Source organism: Macrobrachium rosenbergii, chromosome 25 (genome assembly GCF_040412425.1).
Source record: "Macrobrachium rosenbergii isolate ZJJX-2024 chromosome 25, ASM4041242v1, whole genome shotgun sequence".
NCBI classification, from domain to species: Eukaryota; Metazoa; Arthropoda; class Malacostraca; order Decapoda; family Palaemonidae; genus Macrobrachium; species Macrobrachium rosenbergii.
Window position 1 is genome coordinate 4,939,511 of NC_089765.1, and position 22,242 is coordinate 4,961,752.

General features: G+C 36.0%; 1 protein-coding gene across 1 annotated transcript; it reads right to left on the minus strand.

Annotated features, from left to right (window-relative positions):
* Nucleotides 1–1,200: 1,200 nt before the first annotated feature.
* Nucleotides 1,201–22,009, minus strand: CCT6 (chaperonin containing TCP1 subunit 6). The gene is made up of 11 exons (XM_067126787.1): nucleotides 21,793–22,009; nucleotides 14,090–14,153; nucleotides 10,914–11,093; nucleotides 10,464–10,673; nucleotides 9,723–9,940; nucleotides 6,096–6,351; nucleotides 4,393–4,572; nucleotides 3,817–3,925; nucleotides 1,726–1,897; nucleotides 1,440–1,539; nucleotides 1,201–1,310 (listed from the first exon to the last, which is right to left on the minus strand). Exons 1-10 carry the CDS (start codon nucleotides 21,927–21,929, stop codon nucleotides 1,470–1,472), a joined length of 1,596 nt encoding a protein of 531 aa, XP_066982888.1. The 5' UTR covers nucleotides 21,930–22,009; the 3' UTR covers nucleotides 1,201–1,310; nucleotides 1,440–1,469.
* Nucleotides 22,010–22,242: the final 233 nt, after the last annotated feature.

A 22,242-nucleotide genomic window follows, 5' to 3' on the forward strand; every position in this document is an offset into this window, starting at 1 on the left:
GCAGGTTAAAACAAAACCCTAGAAATTGTCTACAAGGGTAAACAAGCACACAAAAAAGAAAAGAAATTTCCAGTCAAAGTTATGATTGCATTCTTTCCATCAGGACAAATGAAACCTATCTCCAGAGTAACGTATCCCAATATACATAGAAAACATTGCCCTACTCTGCTTAACATGCAAAACTGCAAATGTTGATTGCTCCCTGATTTTCATGTTAAACATGTTGCATGAAAATTTTGCTCATGCAAAATTCTCAAGTGAATGAAAAGGAATTTGGGCCATATGGGTTGGTGCTGGGACTGGGGAGGCCTTTCAGCACCACAACAGCAATGAACATAGAAAATTTTGTGAAAATATTACCATATTTACTTATAAATGAAGCAGGTATGTCCAATCCTCAGCCGATTTTGTGTAACTTCAACATTTAGTTATTGTAAGTTGCAGGCCAAGGGCTAATACTGACTAGGAGGGGACACAGCCTCTCTCTAGCCATTTCCTTAAAATGTATGACCAACTTGGTCTTCTCCTATCAAAAGGTGACAAATTTCAAGACTTGGTCACTTTTACGGACTTCATTTGGTTCCCTGTCTACTGCCTCATTATCACAAATTCCAACATGAGGAAACAGCTGAAAAGAGCAGTTCTGAACTGACAAGATTTGTGAAAGAGCCACTTCAGCATTTTGGATTAAGGTGTAAAACATAGCCAATATGTTTGCTATAAACAAATCAAGTATATATATCTGATCTAGCGCACTAAACTTTTCAACTGCTATAAATCATATTCTTTACTAGCTTTCTCAGTTTTGAAGATTTAATAAACATGAGCTGAAATACAATTGTAAACAATAAGAAAATTTTGCTAGAGCAAGGTAAAAATTGGGAAGTATATTCCAGACCCCTATAGTGCAATACTTCACGAAAACCAAAACACTAAATGACTTGAAACCTACGAACAATTACAACTCTAAGAACTTAACCATTATATAAAGTACTCAAAGAGGAGCAAAGAACAGAAACACATTACTGTATTATTCTGACCAAATTGAACGCTGCAAGCAGCCACCACTTTTCAAGAGAGGAGTCCGAGTTACAATGTAAACCAAAACATTTACAATCATAACTGACATAACTCATCTTCAAACCACAATACTATACTTTTAAAACTGAAGATTAACTTAAAGGAGAAATAACACATGAATGAATATTAATAATTTATTAGAAAAAAAATTATGAAAGCAGTTAGGCTTACAATTAAAGGCGACTTTGCTGCGTGTAAGTAAATGACCACTGCTGGAGTTCGGTTAGGTGCTGAAATCAAAGAAAATAAAATGAGTATGTGAATTGAGTATGTGAATTTCATAAAATATAGAAACATACTAACAAAATTCTCACATTTACATATTACTGCATTTTCTCCACTATCAATGTAGAACTTACCTTTCTTTGTTATGGCTCTAACTTGTTCATTTATTTCAGCTGTGACAAACCAGCTCGCATAATTTCATCAACTATCAACAAGTTGCGAGCAATAACAGAACTGAAAATAAACACAGAAGAGTTACAGTTAAAAATAAGATTAATAAATATTGTGCAATATTTTCACAGTTTCTGTTTAGTTTATTACTACACTAAATATTTTCATTTCCTTTAAAATCTGCAACAGCGGGCAATTAAGTGTTTTACTTATAAGAACCCAACACCACATTTTTATGCTCATACTAACCATGCATCCAACATATGCTTCTTGACACAGTAATTATCATAGATTCCAACATCACAAGGATTTAAAGCTTCTCCAGTATTAATATCCAGACCAATAGGAATGCCACCTCCATTTTTGTATTCCTCCCTGAGTTTCACCAGGCTGTCCATGGGATCATACCCACTATTTGATGCTGAAAAATAGTACAAAACTTACTATTATAAGCTTATAAAAAAACAGACATTTTGAAAACGATCAACAGCAGTTTCTGACTTCTCTCCAAAATGTTTGAAGTTTATTTTAAGTAACTCAACCAAAAAAAATATGATTAATTAGTGCATGGCTAGCAAGGTGGGATGCTATCATTGACAAAGTATCTCATACAAAATATGACAAAAGATGTTGACTAAATACATGGGGAAAACACCAAAAGAAAGGGATAAAAAAGGGGGGGTGCAGAGAGCCATACATATGGGGTTCATGCCTTTTATGCTGCCAATATTGAGACATGTTTGAATGGCACAACACTGTATAGGGTACCTTAAATGAACCACCTGTGGGACACTGTCGGGAATGTCTAACAAGGAGAAAAATTACGCAAATGAAAATAGCCTGACAAAATTTCCTTGGAGAACCTGTGTCTGAGACTACCTAATCACTAGTGGCTGTAACCAAGGCAATTCTAATGACTGGGGCAGGTGGGGTATTCAGCTCTATTTGATTTTTTTTTTTTTTTAGTGTAGGGTGCATATAGTTATGACAAAAAAAAAAAAATTTAGAATTAGTCTCATCCACAATCCAACATCTGGCAGTTATGTGTTAAGCCAAGTGCTGGGGCAATTCTGGGAGTCGGGAGTGATTGGACTGCAAATTCAAGAGGGAATGAAGTAAATGGATTTAAAGATGGAACTAAGCGAACACCCCACACTTGCATTTAGAAGTAATAGTTACATATTCAACAGCACAAACTAGGCGAAACCCCACACTTGCATTTAGAAGTCATAGTTAGACATTCAACAGCAAGACTGAAAAAAAGAATGAGGAAACTAGAGGTAATAAAAGGTTTCAAAAGAGGGTGCAGTTAAGGCCAAAGGAACACTGCAAACACCATTTAGTAATTCCTATAGTACACCATGTGAGGTGCACTAACTGTATCAACCCCTTGCAAGACAACTGTACCAGAATAAAATTAAAAGGAAAAATTCTCAGTTGCTAATTTTGTAATCAACTGACACCAGTATCTAACAGCAATTATATCACAACAGTACAGTAAGTCTGTGTTACTATTTACAGTTAACACTGTTACTGGATTATGGTGGCTTTGTACCAGCTTAGCAGGTCTCTTGCTCACTGATTTTGCAAGCAGATACTACTGTACCTAAAGTGTGTTTCATGTTTCACTACAGCCCCTACTGAAGGTTCTTTGCAATTTCTCTAAAGCTTTTTACATTTTCTCAATTCCTCATTGCTTCCTTCCGTCCTAAGGAATGAAAGATTATCAACTTTTGGAGTTTCATTATCACATTTCTAGATCCTCATAGGGTTAATAAAAGGTTTGTCATATAATATAACAGAGTGAAAACTGGAATGAGGCACAAAGTTAAAAGCAGACAACAGCCGTGGAGGACTGCAATAGCCAATTTTTGCCCGCTGCATTCTGGCCAACCCTAAGCATCAGTGGATTCAATTTAGAAGTCAGGTTTGATCACTTCATAACATAATGGTACACCATTTATAAATGTCTCGGGAAAATTTTTACCACAACAGTATACTGTAACAAGATTAATAAAAAATAGTTCGTAAACCTTGACTACCAATACTGTGATGGTGGTGATGGTGAAAGACAAAATACTTGCTGGACAATTTTTCAAATCTTGTTGAGAGAGAGAGAGAGAGAGAGAGAGAGAGAGAGAGAGAGAGAGAGAGAGAGAGAGAGAAATAACAGCATAAGAAATGGTGCAAACTATTGTAGACTAGCAACAACGACCTATGAAAATGCTAAACGCCATAGATGAATTTCAACATTTATAATTGACCTATACCAAATAAAACAACAGTTTATTTATCCAATCTAAATCTATCATGAATTACATATACAGTATAATCACTTACCAAGAGTCTTTGGAATAACCAATAGCGCATCAGCAAATGCACGTACTCCATATCGAGCACGACCTTTCACTTCACTTTCATACTTGATGAGGGCATCATAAGCAGCCACCTGTAATGAGAAGTGGGGTCTCTTTAAATACCCAAATTCTACGGTCTCTTTAAATACCCACATTCTACGAAGGCTGAAAAACCACATCAGAATAATACTGCCAAAACAAAATTACCAGAATATAATTATCGGTGGGCTTACATACTCTTAAAATTCTCAGTAATGGTCAAAATCCTTCATACTTATAATTGACATTTTTCTTACTTTCAAGGCTTTCATGCCCTAGAATGATACATATCCACTCCGTGTTATGAATTTTAAAAAATTTACATGCTAAACATTACCAATATATTGTAAGGAAAGTTGAAATTAAGTAGTAAATACCACCAACTACATATCAACATAAGCACAAGCCTTGATATTCAACAGTCAAGTACCTTGAAACAGAATTAGTATAATCCATCAAAGAACATTGGTACTACATACTTCAGGAGTAGAGAGGTTGGTAAAACTAATAATACACTCACCTCAAAAGCACCAGCACCTGGGATTAGGGATTCATCATCCAGAGCATTTTTTATAGCCCTTAGACCATCTCGCACTGCGTCTTTTGTCTGGACTAGTGTATGTTTAAAAGGTCCTTTTATAAGGACAGTTACGCTCTGAGGATGCTTCAATTCTTCTACAAAGGTGTACTTGGTTTCCCCCTGCAAATTAGACAAATTTTAAAATCTTGTGCAATAAAATACCTTGTGAAAACTTTTACCCAAGTGCAGAGCAGGAAATAGGGGGGATCAGGGCAACTTGGTTCCATTCATGCTAATCTATTGCAACTGTTACCATAAATACAGAGTTTAGTACCTGACAGTTATTTAAAAATCATGGGTCCTAACAATGACGGGGAGAAAAATGAGTCAGTCATCATCTTCATGCCCACTGCTATCATGACTCACTATGCTAAGGGGTTGGATGCCTTGACATATCCTTTGCCTCCCTTTTGACCCTCTATCCCTAACAGGTTCCTCAATCACCCTCATCACATGCCCAACCCATTCCAATATCTCCTCTCTTATCATATCAGTAACCCTTACCAGTCCTGCACTCCTAATTTCTTCATTCTAGCCTCTAAAGAAGTGAGATCCCCAAATTCCACCTCAGCATCCTATCTCTCTTTGCTCTGGCTTCCGTTCCTCCTTTCTTAATACCCAGATTTCTGAACCTTATGCCCAACCAACACACTCCTAGCAGGATTAAGAACAAGCACATGCCTTCCCCCTACATAAGGAACAGTAATTATGGGGGTCAACTGCCACAAGTGACATGAAGCGCTCACATCTCTCACAATGAAATGGTTCTATTTTTTTCTCCATCATCTACAAGATTAAAAAAATGAAAAGTGAATTGTTAATTGTGACAAGAGTGGGAGGTATTCCTTCACTCCACCCCCTTCAAAAACAGTTAACCACCTTGTTACCAAGTACAATGACAACTCCAGCTCAAACTGAGGATGTTTGTATTTCTACTGGAACACACTGCTGTAGTGTCAAAAATGGCAACAATTGAAACAATGTAACTACAGATATTATTGTATGCAAACCAAGTGAAAAGATGATGGGGAAAGGACAGAAGAGATTTATAATCTTGACCATTAAATACATCTTTCCTGATGTCAAATGAATGATATGCATATGCAGAAAGGGTATTTGCAATGTAATTTGAGCATAATTGTTGATTATCATAAAGTAGAACAATCACATCAATAATCAGAAAACAAAATTTTTTTTTCATTAACAAATACGCCCAATAATTTTTTCTGTGGTAAAAATAGATAGAAGAAAAAAGTGAAGTTGGACAGCAAGGTGAGAGAGTATCCTTCTACTGTAGGATGCCCTGAAGTATAATAGATTAAGAAATTAATAAAGTTCGTAATTTATTTGGCTCTATTTTTAACTGATCACACTTTAATTTCAAATTACATGTGCAAAATAGCTCTTACTATAATGCAACTACATTGCCTTAAAAAAGACATATATTTAGATAAACACTAAAGCACCAATGAACACACTCCTCCATGAAATAGAAAAAAAATAACAAGGAGAGAGAGTGTTAGGTGGGTAGGTGGCAATTCTAAATTTGCCATTGCAGATGCTATCTCAATTTGTCTTACTTTGGAAGTGAGATCTGAGGTACTTTCAACAGAACACGACTTCAGCAGATTAAATAAACTTACCAGCACATGTTCATAAACAGCTCCAGCATACCCCAAACAGCTTTCATCCAAATCATCAAAGCTGTTCATTGCCATTCCTCCACAGGCCAGAGCCAGCCTCTCCATGTTACGTCGTTTGGCTCTTCGGAGCCCAATGATACCTTCCTTTGCCAACATATCAAGAGACATTGGATCAATGCCCTTCTGATTGATTACAACAAACATCTTATCAGTTCCATCACAAACTTTCTTTTTCAACTCGATGACTTTCTTCACTCTGAAACAAAAGATGAGATATGTAGCTTTCAGTCTGATCATCAAAGTTTAAAATCTTGAGAAAATATCCACAACTAAACCTTAACAGAAGTATGTTGTAAATAAAAATGTAGACACAAGACATGGGTCATTTAATTCTTAAAGGAATATACTGTATTTTGAATTGCCCTGTAGTTATTGAGAAGGAATAAAGTTAGATTACATGCACATTAAAGAGGTACAATCCACTCGTTAAAATTTCAATTGCATGAAAGAAATGACTGTTAAAACATAAATCATATTCTGAGATGATAGCCACAGAAAGCATTTTAATACTTTTTCTATAATCAAGCTGCCTGATTTAGTTGGCAATAATTCATTGGGTAGTTTAACCTTGGCCACTGTATCATGAGTCAAGAGCTCTGAGACACAGCGGTCTGGCTGAACAACCAATAATAATAGTTTCTGAATAAAACAATACAGCATGATAGGAGGAGGAGGAGGCCTTGTTAGTGCTTACAGGGTAAGAGGGCCAGGAGAGAGTGGGCCTTCGTCTGTTTTGAATCTTGTAATTTTTCACTTCATTTATCTTGAAAATATTTTGTTTCAAGTTTCTTCACAGTGACTGATTTTAATATTAAATAAGATTTTCCGAGGTTAAAATACTGTACCACCAAACTGAAAACAGTATCAATACCAACTGCCCTACTGTGCTGCGTCATAACTTTTCTTGCCCATCAGTGTCCTATTCTGTGTGCAGGTGTACAAGTACTGTACACATTTGCAACATGTTGAAGTAAACTACAGTATGCCCTTGCATTTATTGATATGGTGCCATCAGCAAATTTACGAATATTTACTCATCCAAAACACATCACAAATCAACTTAGGTATTCACACATCACTGGCTGAAACACTGAATAAACAGGCAATGCAATGTTTACTTATAAACAGAATTATTTAAATTATATTTTACTAAAGGATAGTAACTTGCATTTAACTGTTTAAAAACTGAGTAATTTCTCTAAAAACTGAGTAATATCTCTCTCTTTCTGTAAAGGTTTAAAATGTGAAATGTAAACTTTTCATCAGTGATGATGATTGCAGTTTTGAAACTCTTTCTAAATACTACAAGTACTCAGGGGTTGATTTTCATACCTTAAGAGATCAGCATGTGTCACTTTGTTTCTAAATGTTCCTCATATTCAAAGTATGAACTCGATACACAATACATGATTAAGCTAATATCTCTTACTGCAACGTAAATAATATAACCATGTTAATCAGTAAATGCAGTGCATTACATATTCACCAAAGGTTTCAAGCAATGATTTATGATAGGCTACGTTTTAGTAGCTTACTACGTTTTAGATGGCGAGAAGATTTCACAAATTTTTGTATGCCATACAAAATAAACAGTATTGCTATCATCTTAATTTTTCTATACATTTTACATAAAGCATACTGCCTTAGTTCAGTTTTGTTGTGTGTACATACTGTACAGTGTATTTTGTGTTGTTTAAAAGGATTTACTGTACAGTGTATTTTGTGCTCTTTATAAGTATTTAAACCGTTTTTCTTGCTTATATAAGTATTTAAACTTTTTCTTGCTTATAACAATATTTAGTATCAATGGTTTTGCAGTCTGACAAGATATGTAGAATAACGTAAAAAGTTGTCATTTTAGATCCGCAGTATTTTTTCATTATATCTGGGAAAATCCATTATCTGGCAGGGCCTTAGATACATTACTCTAGTTATGAGAGAGATTTGAAAAAACCGCAAATTGTAGAACAAATATAATAAAAACCACACCGTTTTGGAGGGTCATGCTTCTTCTTCAATTTAGAAACACTGGGTTAGTTGGGTCTTAAGTGTCTCTGCTCTGAAAACTTATGTGGCTTTGAATATATTTGTTTTCCAATTTGTGGTTTTTTCAAGTTTTGAAGTTTAATACTACTCTGTTACCATTGTGGAAGAGAATACTTGTATACCATAATACATGGTGAGAAAAATAAATTTTCAATTAATTTGTATTTTTCATAGCTAACAAACCTATGGTCTTAATGTGAGGATAAAATCTTCTAGCGCCAGCTGGAGACAGGTAAAAAACATAAAATTGTAGAACAAGGTATTGGTGGCAATGGGGTTCGGCCAATCAAATGAGAGAGGAGGCACCAGTTGACCTCCCTTAACCCAAGGCGCCGTGACGTATTTATGCTGATGGCTCCTCTCTCATCTGATTGGCCAAACCCTGTTGCCACCAATACCTTGTTCTACAATTTTATATGTTTTTTACTTGTTTCCAGCTGGCGCTAGAAGATTTTACCCTCACGTTAAGACCTAGGTTTGTTCCGCATATGAACTATGTTGTGTTATTAGGTCAACCAACAACTGATATTTTAAGCCTAGCCTTACAATATCTCCAACATCAGCTACATGTGTTCAAGTTTATATCCACTACATTTACATTATGCTGTTTATTATTGATAAAAATAAATGCCTCTTCAATTTTACATCTACGCTTACCTTAGGCATTTCTATGCTGGTAAAAAAGTTAAAATATTAGGACAAGTTTCTCATCGTTGGTACATTTACCATTGTCGGAACTATACCTTTGTTTTTTAATTACATAATACTTTACTTTGTACACACTTGTTGGACATCTACAAATACAGTACTGCCACACTATTTCATTATTAGGATGTAAAAGCAGATTGGGCTTATAATTTTAAAAAAGGGAAGTTATGTAAACTTAGTTTAAAAACATACAAACTTTTGATGCTTTCAGACTTGCGAACTATAAATTCTACTTACTGCCAACATAAATATTTACTGTGATTATTTTATTCAGTTTGAAATTACCAACATATATTGTAATGAACTATTAAACTGAAACTTGCGTGTGAAGTACAGGTCAGTTTAAGTTTGGAACTGCTGTTAGCTATAAGATGTCTAGAAATGACTTATAATACATGGCCTTTCTTATTTTACAGAATTTGTTACTCCTCAAAATTCCAGATCCCCAAAGTACCCATTAAGTTGAGGTGCTACTATAATACTGTAGATACATAAATGTTTGGAGATGCATAGAAATAACGATTGCTGCATCAAGTTGTTCAGAGCAGTCTAAGCTTGGCTAAAATATACTTTGTGAGCATTATTTGCCCTTTAAAGTATTTACAAACAAAGCACACAAAAAATTAAGAAAGCAATAAACAGTATCTGCTGTCATATTTGCTCCTTATGCTTTTCATAATGCAGGGAACAGGGTTCAAAGTTATAAATGGGTTCCAAAGGTTTTTTTAATGACCAATGTAAATTTCCAGCCTAGCTAAGAGGTTCTAGAACTTAACCTTTACATATGTTGAAGAGTAATTGTATCTGCATTACCTGTTTTCAATGAACTCCCTTTCTGCAGCAACAAGCTTGTCACGCTCACCAGCAGACTTGTAGAAAAATCCACTGTTAACTTCTGTCTTTTCATATTCCATGGATACATTGCAGGTTAATATGTATGCATTTGTTGCTCTTTTGGGCATATCAGGATGTCGGCTACCATGATCTAAAACTAATCCTTTCACCAACTGAGTATCCATGTCAGTTTTGTGCTGAAAAAATAACAATGAAACAAAAGTTAAGATACTATCTGCAAAACAAGCATTACACTAATGCACATATATTCTTTAGTTACACCTCGCAGAGATTGAATAAAGTTACACCCAAACACCGGACAAATAGAGAGCTATCAAATTATAAGTAAACGAAGAACACACTCATCATAATACTAATGAAATTTCAGCTGGAGTGCATACACGCATGCTAAATTCTGCTGAATTTTTTTTATCAATAACTTATATTTACTAGGTTTCTATAGCACTCATTTGAAAACTAATCTAGTAAATAAATATTTTGATCTCTCGTAGTATCTTTGAAAAAATTACCACACTGTAATTTCCCTGAACAAGCTCCCAATGGAAGTTTTAAATAACTCTCATTCTGGTCATGATTCTTCACAAGGTAAGGTGATTAAATTGGTATAAATTCTGTCAAAAAAATATAACAGTATAAATATGTGAAATGCCATTTCAAAATTAATAACTGTGTACAAAAAACCTTCGGCTGCCACTGTACCTGCATTTCCATGATTTCAATCATATGTAGATCAAGAGGTTCCCCTTCTTTCTTTATGGATAGAACAGCATCAACACATACATCTGTAAGTTTATCAGCAAGGTCTGACTGAACTTTAGTACGAAGAGCGGTGCGAGCAACCTGGCATAAACGTTCACGGTCAAGGTTGTCAGAGATTTTAACTTGGTCAAGGACTTCTTGTGCTTTTACCTGGAAAAGGAGGTGTGATAAGAATTTCACCTCAAAAACAAAAAGTAACAAACTTCTTCCTCTAGACTTCAATTTATCTAATAATAAAAAATTCCCTATTTTCAAGATATATTTTACTATGCAAACAATCCTACAACGTAAAATATCAGCTAATCTCATAGTTCCTTACAAAACCCAAAAGTTTACATGAAGCTGGCTTAATGAATCTTAAATTATAATGCATTATTATAAAATTCATACCTTTGCCAGATCAAAGCCCTCTGCTATAAGTCTTGGATGCAGTCCATCTTGAATCTGAATATCAGCCTGCTTTAGTAATTCACCAATCAACAGTACTGTGGATGTAGTCCCATCTCCAATAATGTCATCTTGAGCAGTGCATGCTTTTGCAATCATACTGGCTGTAGGATGCTGGATTTGCTGCAAAACAGAAGTTCCTAAATTAAATTTCACACTTTTATGGTAAAGAGAGAGAGAGAGAGAGAGAGAGAGAGGGGGGGGGGGGATTATCTCACCTATTTACTGAAAGGCAAAAGTTTCCTGTGCTACTGGGTGTGTAGTAGATTTGATACCAAGCACTCTTTGATCTTGTAGACCGATAGAATTTTATACACTGCTTTGTATGCTACTTAATCTTAATGCCTTCAGTCTTGTAGAGTAGGTTGGTCATGCAAATACAGTATCACCTTTTTCGAGAAACTGCTTAATACACCCTGCAGCATATCATTTTGACACTTCTCAGTTTTTGTGAAAGCCTGAAATTATGTAGCCAGTTTCTTACAGGTCCACATATCCAATTTTCTGTGAGCTTGTTGCGTAAGATTAAATGATCAATTTAGGCAAGAGTCTTGATGAAGTTTTGACAGAGTAAATTTCACTATCTGATTCTAGGAATCTCATTATGTTGTTAGGGTGATCAGCGGTGGTATTGTTCATATCCCCAGTAAAATATGTTGACTAGTAGAGAGGTGTTCATCATTATTGGACTGATGTTTGACAATTACTTGGCTTAAAACTGATCAGTATCAGACAAATGCTTGATGATTACTTTGCTGATGATTTTCTCCAAGATTTCTATGAGGTGTGATGTTTGTGATATAGGATGGTATTTTGTATTTTGGAAAACAGTTTTACCGTTTGGCTCTAGTGCAAGACATGTAATTGCACACTCCAAGATTTTTGCTTTGTTATTACTTGTAAATGACTCTCCTCATAGGAGATGGATGAGCTGCCAGTTTAGCTTTGCATGATTTTAATGGCACTGCTGGAGAGGTGATTTTAAGGTTATTAACTGCCTTTTCAGTTACTTATTCCTCAAAGTCAATACTGTACTAGCATGATGGGAGATCAGTGCCACTTGGTTAGAAAAATGTGGTTGGATTTGCTATTTTGTGATTTTGGTCTAGGGCTGAATATACAGAGGAGTATTGCTCTGACAGGCATCCACAAATGCATTCTTGTGATGGGATGATTGATCAATGTCTGTACGCGTTCAAGACACGATAGAACGATTAGGTAGCATCTAATCTTGTTTGCTGCTCATTCAGTTGCAATCATTTCAAAACCACGAAATATCTACAGGTCTCTCTCTCTGCAGGTTTAATAGCTATTGTAATCAATAGTCAAATATGAAATGTAAACTTACCAAAGGTTATGACAATTGCAGTTTTGTCTCTCTCTCTCTCTCTCTCTAAATTTTAATGAATACTCACAGGTTGATTTTCATACCTTAGAGAACTTGGCATTTGCCACTGTTTCTATAAGGTGTTCGTATTCAAAGTATGAAATCAGTATACAGTACAGTACACAATAATGTTACCGTCCCTTAATGGAAAGTAATTAATATAACTGTGTTACCAGCCAGTAAATATTGTGCATTACACATTTACCCAAGATTTCAAACAATAATTATAGCTTTAGTTCTAATAGCTTATGTTTCATAGGGCACAAAAATTTCCTAAAATTTTTGTATATCATCCAAAATAAATAACAATTTCGCTGTAATGGATCTTTAAAAACCCCTGCAAATAAACACATTTGAATAAAATGTTTATTAAATTTTTCATGTGGAGGTACCAAATTTTAATAAAAAAAAACTGTAGCCACTTAATTTATAACCAGCATGTGTATATGTATCATGTTGCTCTATGTTTGCTTGGCTTTCTCCATTCTTGGAGTTATTTTTAATATATATACTGCAGATATAACTTGATTTTGGCCCATGTAAGCAGTTTTGTTATTGCTCAGAGAGAGAGAGAGAGAGAGAGAGAGAGAGAGAGAGAGAGAGATTCTCCAAGAAATATGACATCCATGATGCTGCCTGCATTATTCATTTTCTCTCAATAAACCTACATTTAGATAAGTGAAATGTAGCTGTTCCAAGTGTAGGTATTGTTATCAGTATTTTGACAAGACCAGAAGGTCATTTCTGGACTGATGCGGCTTGCCAAGACGATTTGCTGTTATATGTGAAGAGAGGCCACTGTCATTTTCAGATTTGAGTAATTCGAATACAAGAGTTGTTCTTATCTGAGAAGAGAGGACCACCACGCTACTTTTATCCTCAGGAAGTGAGTCAACTCACATAAAATATTTGTTCTTACATAAGAGAGGACTACTGTGCCATTTCTATAATCAGGAAGTTCATATAAATAGATTTTTTCTTGGAGGAGCAGACCCTTCTGTCATTTCTTAACTTATGCAGCTCACCAAAGGTTACATATATGAAAAGTAAGGATCACTTGGTCATTTCTGGACTCAGGCCACACACCAAAAAGGATCGGCTCTCATATAAGACCAAGTCATTTCTAGAACCAACCACTTCGCCAAAAGGAACTGTTCCTTGCTCCTGTATGAAAAAAGAAAACTGGAGCAAGGTTAAGTAACAAGAGACTAAAGAACAGATGAAAAATAAATGGAAGTGTGCAGTGCAACTAGGGAAACAGGAACCCTGAGTACCACCTACAGAGCACTATATAAAATTAAATATATTATAAAAATAAAAACCTAAGCTGTAAAGAAATTACTAATACTTTTCAACATTAAAATAAGGAGTGGGAATTTGTCAGAATAAAGATAAACTTTTTCTATGAAGCACTGTGCTGCTTCGTAAGGTTGGTTAATTTTTGTTTATATAATTCAATGGGTGATATATTTTTACCTTTTTAAACAATTAACTTCTTCATCACGTGTGTTTTACAGCGTCTCAAGTAAGATACCAAAGTAAATTCCTTGAATGTCTACAATAACTCAAATACGGAAATTTTTCCTTGCAATAGTATTTGTTTTTGCTTCCAAATCCACGATACATTTGCACTAACTATAATGACACCACATCTTTAAAAATCAATCAATTTCACCTCTACCAAATGTACAAGAGAGTACTTTGCTTTATGTTTCAAGAAAGAAGGACTTACCATTTCATGGAGGAGAATATTTCCATCTTTTGTAATCTTTATATCGCCAGCACCAGACACCAACCTGAAAATATTTCAGCACACATGAAAATGAACTACGTTCAGCTTTATTCTGTATGTTGTCTTTAACTACTGTATATACAAGTACCATCCTGCTTACAACTGAGCTTGGTTCCAACCAACTGGTTGTAAGTCAAAATGGATGCAAGTCATACCTTAGAAAGTGACTGACATACTGGGTACGGCATAATGTAAAACCTTTGCCATATAGGCCTAAAGTACCTACATAGTATTGTAATGTAAAGTACAATCATCATTTCAATCTTTTTACCATAACATACTTCTATTGATATATTTTAATCATTTATGTAATGTATAATTATGTACAGGTAAGCATAGAGTTACAATGGGGTTAGGTTCTTGAATGCATGTCAGAAGTCGATTTTAACATAAATTGGTTTGCAATTCAGTCTACACTATAGTTAATACCGTATGATGCTGCTGATATGGCAGGGTAACTCAAACTGATGCTGCCTGAGTGATGAGAGAGCTCTCCCAAGATGGAACGTTGCCGAGTAACTCAGTGGTCAAATGTCATATGGTGCGTACTCTTATGCATCAGCTCACCAAGACAGGCTGCCAGTACGGTTGTAAGTGCAAATGGTCGTATGTCAAGCAGGTTGTAAGTCGGATGGTACTTGTGCCATTAAAAGAAAAAGGGCCACTTTTTGAGAAATAACTGTCCATAAGATGAGCATACAATATACAAACTTCAAGACATTGTCTTATTTCACCTCATTTTGAAAATACAAGTCAATTTTTTTTTTTCCAAACTACACTGTACCAGTAAAATCAATCTAATCATATACTGAATTATAATACTGCAGTGTCAAATTTATACTTATAGCAAGGCCTGTATTAATGGAACAAGCATATATCATGAAATCCCTCTTTGAACCAAGACCGAGGAAAAAAAAAAATCATGATTAAATTTATTATCTGGATACGTACCTACTCTTAAAGATAGTTACATCTCAGTGCCAACAGGCATGTCAGAATATATATATATATAAAAAAAAGGGGGGGGCAGACTGCTTAGTTGACCAAGAAGACAGTCTGGTTCACCTGTTTCAAATGTTTTAGGTCATCAGAATTCTCCTTGACAGATCACTAAGAATAAGATGATGGGTAGTACAGCTAGACAAGAGCTTTTCACTTGAAACCCAAAACATTCTTACCTGATCTGAAATCCTTTCTGGATATTACTACATACCACCCATTCAAGTAGCAAGGCTCTCGTGTGTGCAGCAAAACTGCTTAAACTTCAGCCAGAATGAACAGATGCAGCATGAAAAGTCCCTTTGCCTGGGTCCAAAAGCCCAAAAAAGGAGTCATCTAAATTAAATACTTAATGATATGAAGGTATCCCCTTATGTACCTTCATACTCCCCAAAAATACAAATTGGAATTTAAAACAGAGTCTACAAGTTTGCTCTTTCTTTCAGCTCAGGAAAAGATTTTACCTACTACCACTAGCAGAGTGAAGGCTTTACAGTTCTTGAATGCAATTTCAACATCCTTCAGGTAGTGAGCAGCAAAGACCAAAGTGCACTGCATTAATAACTTCAAGCAGTAATTTAAAAAAAAAACTAAATGAAATAGCCATGACTCTTACACTACGAATATTTACCTTCAATAAAAGTAATAGATCTAAGGCAAGTATCTCATGTGCTGGCCTTATAAGATACTTAAGGGAGAAAGACTGCATTCTTTGACAAGGGGAGTGTTAGGTTAGCTAACACCAACATATAAATGGTAAACTTTGCCTCTTATTAGCTTTACTTATCTACATAAATTTAACTGCCCTAACAGGGCAGAGAGGAGCCTTCTCTACATTCCCCACTAATGAAGTTAAATTCGGACTCTTACTGTTCTCGGTAATAGTTAGCCTCAACATCATTCTTAGCTCTTAATAATGGCCTAAAGATAAAACAGCAACCCCTTTACAGAAACCTACTTTATAAGATAATGCTTGCAACTCCTTAATTTTTCAGTTGTCACCAGAGCTGCCAAAAAAGTGTTTTCACATACTTCAAAGTGTCAATTCCAAAGGCTCAAAGGGATGTGCAAATAAAAATTTTAGAACTACGGCTAAATTCCAAGAGAGACTGACACTGAGCTCTAGAGACTTTAATCTCAAAGAATCTCAACATGTCCTTAAGGTCCAGTTCATTAGAATTATCCTACCGCGCATGAAACAATACAGGAAGTACGCAAACTACTGCCTCTGCTAAAAGGCCAAGGTTGCCTTTTCTTGATTTGAGAATAAGGCTGCCTAAAAACTTTAGAAAATCCTAAAGCCAAATCATTACAAAGACACTGTTAATAAAAACCAGTGTATACACATATATCATTAGTCCTATCTGTGCTAACATCATTAATACAACATTCCGAAGATGGTGAAGTTGACAGTTGGGGCAATGATTTACGTTTAACCCCTTTGCCACTGGCCTGTTGCACTGCCGATAACGCTTGCATACCGCATGAGACCGCGAGTATATCAGTCATCATTTGCTCCCACTAAACTTTCTGGTATTCATATTTTCTGTTTATATTCTTATGTGAAAACATTGTGTACATACCAATAATATTTTTCACCAATGAATATTTTTTCAACATACATTGGCTATAGATATATATATATATATATATATATATATATAATATATATATATATATATATATATATATATATATATATATATATATATATATATAAAGAGGAATATTTAGTGGAAAAAGTAATTGCAGAAATAGAAATAGTAGTAGAGCAATAGAAATAAAGTAGCAGAAAAAGTAGTAAAGTATTAGTAAAATAGTACTAGTAGTAATAACAGTATATACTAGTTTTCTTTGAAACAGTTACTGTAGTATACATCAATGAATGTTTATGGCATTGGTAATAATAATAATAATAATAATAATAATAATACAACATAATAATAATAATAATAATAATCATCATAATAATAACAATAATAATAAAAAAAAATTCAAAAGTAATACCACTACTACTACAACTTGTAGTAGAAAAAATAATGATAATAAAAATTACATGTTAGTGTAAAAAAATGAAAGAAGTTTTCAAAAACATAGTACACTTTCCTGTTGACCGAAAATACTCTCTGGCCGAGCATTCATCCATTCACACAGTCTGTCAATATTATCATCACAAAAAAGAAACAAAATGCATCTCGTGGGCAGGTGAAGTCGGGTGTGCAAACAGAGATCCCATTGTCACCCTCCAAGTGAAATCGGGGTGGGTCTGGGCTGTCACAAAATGGATCTGTTATGAACTGGCCAACCTTCATCGACAATGGGTTCAATGTCTTCTAAAATCTCAGTGTCGCTGTCATCCTCTAGCAACTTCATAACAACTATCACTATAATCATCTGATAGATCTGGCAGGTATTCCTACCAGAATCTGAAATACTATCATCCGACATCATGATACTGAAAAATAAAAAAACCTGTGTTAACTGCAATCAAAGGAGAAAAAGTTTAGCCTTAATCCAAATGGTTTACTCACAAGATCGTGACAATGTTTCATACATAACAGCTTGAGGCGACTGGCATGTACTGCTGACGATACCCTTATAATATCCCATATGAATATGACGTCCACGATGACCATCGGACACTCATTGGCTAGAATGAATAGTGGGTGGAGCTTGCACCCCTCTCGTACACAATACTAAACCTGAAACCCATCCAAGCTGGAAGAAAAACAGCTCTGCTTTTCGAGGAGGGATGAAAGACGATAGGCGCATCGCTGTCTTTATTGCTGTACCGTAAAAGACGTTACATGTAAACGTCCCGTATGGGCGGGGTTAACAAAATTACTTTTTGGTAATCGCATTAAATGCTGCTCAGTGTGTGATAAATGAGAAGAAAGTGATGAAGGGCACAGAATCCCAGCAACCTGGGAACTGACCCAGTTCCCTGGCAGCACTCTCTCCCAACTGTTGCAGGGCAGTCCTGAGAACTCCCTCAAAATGGTTCCCTAAGGTGAATCCTGTTAAACCTTTGACCAACTCTAAAATCACGTTTTGTTCTAACTCCTCAATATGCTTTTCCTAAACTGAAAGGGGAGTTGAAGGTGGGGGGCAGACATAAAGTCTCAGGTATAGGTCTAGCTAATGGATTTGTAGAGAAAAGACCTGGTGAAAGCTGAGAGTTAATGTGGATTAGCAGAGGAAAGACCTGGTGACAGTAGAGAATTAATATCTTAAGTTTATGAGAAATAGAAGATAAGGCAGATCCATGCCCTAACCTAACTATCTGCCTCTTTTCTCTTCTTATTTTCAAGAAAATTAGGCAATCCCTACATTCCTCAAACCTATTCTCAAGATCAAACTATAACCCTGCAGCCAGCAGAGAGTGTCTAATAAAATATCAAACCTCTTGCTAACACAGTAATCATTCCTGCAGAACCTAATATGCTTAGCCTTGCTTCCTGTGGAAGATATCCTTGGAAAAATAAATCTACAATACTGTGAAAGGAGGAAAACAGGCACAACAATGAAATACTGACGACCAACCACTGGATCAGCAAGGGGAACTCTGAGATAAAACATTCGAAACCAACCTGGAGAACAGGTGAACTAGACCGTCATCTGGGTCAACCAAGCGATCTTTTTACATTTTGAATACTGATGTGCCTGGTTAGCACCAAGATATAATTATTTTTAACAGTAGGTAAGATTCATCCTTGTTAATTAGTCATTAAATATTCCTTGAATGTTATATCTACCTACTAAATGAAAACGGCAATGCATGCCAAATACCTAATCTACTGAATCTGAAAAATTTAAGTAACAGTTACTGGCAAAAGAATCTCTCGATACTCAGCACCCACTGTTGAATTGCATAGAGACGAATTATCTAGGCTATCTAAAACAAGAAGTGGTATGTTCAGAACAAGCAAGCCCAATTATTTTCTTAAAACTGTTGACACACTGTAGCAGACAAACAAACAGCCCACATATTGGACCATATGGAATTGGAATACAGGCAGTCCCTGGTTATCGGCGGGGGTTCCGTTCTGAGGGTGTGATGATAAAAAAAAAAATCACCGATAACCAAAAATTGGCGATTTTCAGAGCTTATCGCGCCGATTTTCAGTTATCGGTGCCTCTTTTAGGTATGTATCAGCGCCAATACCCAATTATCGGTGCCGATTAGAGGAAATCGGTGATTTTCGGCACTGAAAATTGCACATTTTCGCCGCTAGACAAGCGGCATAAAACCGGATCGCCATTAACCAAGGACTGCCTGTACAAGATTCAGGCAAAGGCCAAGTCCTGGGACCTTTGAGGTTACTCAGCGCTTAACCCTTAATGGACGGGCATCATCGTATGATGATCTATGCAAGGCTTTGAGTGATGAACGAGCTAACTCATATAAGTAGTAATATTATGTGCCATATGATTTGGATGAATTTGGTGGGAAAGATGTTCATAGCACTTCAATGGTCCATAAATGACTTATGGCAACTGTAATAGCTCAGCACAGGACAGAGGGGGGAACAGTGTGCCTTAAGACTTGATGAGGAAATGTATTGCTCCTCTATCCCACGACATCTTTTTATTTATTTGCTCATAAATAAACCCAATGATTGCTGGTGGTTTTGGTTCTTAACTTTTATGACAGTGTCAGCTATAACTGTAATTTTGCAAAGAAAAGTGCAAAGAAATACTATAAAAAAAAAACATGGATACCTCACACAAAGATACTGCATCTCCCCACCTCAGTAAATCTCGTAAATATTTCATTACAATACACTATACTCAAAATCTGTTATTGATTTTAGTTCTTAACTGTTATGATATTGTGTGAGCTGTAATTATAATTTCACAAAATAAAATAAATTACTATAAAAAACATGTATAACTTGGTAAAATTACCATATTTTTATGAGTGTCTTGTAAAAGAGGCCCCACACAGGGTTGTAAATAGCCACTTTCAACTTCCTGTGGAAGGCAGGGAAAAATTTTGGTACTCCTAAGTAATAGCTCCACACGGACTGTATGGCACGGTTCCACGAATGTGAGTCATTAGGGAGCTATATGTTCAAGAAGGGATTGGCTACGGAAACCTACTATAAAAGGAACCATACTAACCTAACCTAACCTAGTCATGTTACTTAGCCAGGGAGCTCCACTTCCCCGACCCCCGGTATCGGAAACCACTTTTTACCAAAAGTTCCCCTATAACGCTGAGTATACGCGATACCATTCCAGGATGGCCAGAATACAAAAATATAATCAGTTCTGAGGTTAATTACAATTGACCCACAGAAAACAGCAGTAAATTCTTGATAAGCAACCAAAATGCAATAGGAAAAGTTAATTTCTGAGGAAATACCCAATGCGGAGCTAATGCTTAGTTCTACCAAAATTTTTAGAGTTTTTTTTCTTACAACATGTGCATTTTCATATCATCCCCTTTCAACTGATGCATTTTTTTTTTTAAATTGGCCAACCTCACTTTGCCCAGTCTAGTGGTGTGTTTAATAGCCTATATATTTAGCCCATAGATTGAGAGTAAAAAGGTTTTGGTAAAATTTTACAAGTTGCCAATAAGACTCCAGCCAGCCATTTTTGCACGAAAAACCATTTTGAGTTTTTCATGCAAAAATGACTATGAAATAATAGGGCACTAAAAGAACCTTAAAATACCAATATAACTTCACCAACGTGGTGTTGACTGGTTACAATTTTGCCGTATTAGCTATGGAGGGGAGGGGTATTCTTACTTATAAGTCGTGAAATTTTCTAATTGTTTTATTTGTCATTTGCGAATAGTGTTTATGGGGTTCAAATTAATGAGAATGAAGAGCTCTTTTCAAAAAAGTAAGTTATAATTTCACAGTGTGTATTGGCAACTTATAAAATAATACCAAGGTTTTATAGGTTAACAGAAAGAAAACCTTGCAGCTGCACTGCGCTAATAAATGTCTCTTAGTTAGTTATAAATGATTTGTTTAACCAGACCTCTGAACTCTTTTAGGGTTCTTCTCGGGCTGGAAGATACAGGGCAGAAAGTACGATGGAAGAAAGAGAATATGACCAGAGGTACAGCAAAAGGAAAGGGGTTGCAGCCAGGATATGGAGATGCTGCAAAAGACCTCAAGTAATGCCCACAGTGCATTGGGTGAAGTGTACAGGATACTGGACCAAACATGGGCCGACAGGACCTACAAAATTCAACAAGGCAAACTGGTTGCTTAGGTAGTGGGCTATTGCTAAATGGCCTAGTTTGGGGCCGCTGTAGCCTACTGGGGTTTTAGTTGATGATTTCTCCTCTAACCAACAATGACTGGTGAACGTTTTATTCTTCCCATTCCGGTATGGGGTCGGCACACCCCATGATGCCTTGTTCGGCGATGACGGATGTCGATGGTGGTCCCCGCGGGCCAACCTTCGGCAGGGGAAAAAAAAAAAAAAGACCGGGTCTGACCGAGCGCGCATTGTCAGAAAATTCCGAAAAGTTCTTCGCTTACTAGACCCAAATTACATCGAAGGTGGCACGGGTTTACATCTCGTACAAATGAACAAAGTCGTACTCTCACACGCACGAAACTACGGTACGTTGTTCGAGGAACGTCAAAATAATCACAGCACGTGTCACAATTACTTACATTTTCATCGTCCCCTTGGGTCCCAGATTTGTTCGTAACACATCCTGTATGCCTCTGGCCCCTGAAATATTGATGGCAAGAGCTTGGGCTGCCCTGGCCACCTCAGCTTTTGGGTTTAAGGTCTTAATAGCAGCCATCCTTTCTGATACGGTACCGCCTCTTCGATTCACAGACCCGCTCTCGATCAGACGACAGGCCTTTTACAATGCAGGTTCCAACAATATGCCATATGAGTCATGCGTTTTGTAAATTATCAACTCAACTTTCTTATATTTCACTATTTTCAGTTACAAAATCAAACTTGATTCTTTAAAATATCGCCAAGCTTAATAAATTATATCTAAATATCCTTTATATAAAACAGATTTTCATTTTTACAATAGGTTATTGTATGTTTTGTTTGCAGCGCAAAAACAAACTACTTCTAGAAGAGACCAGAATTCTTCAAAA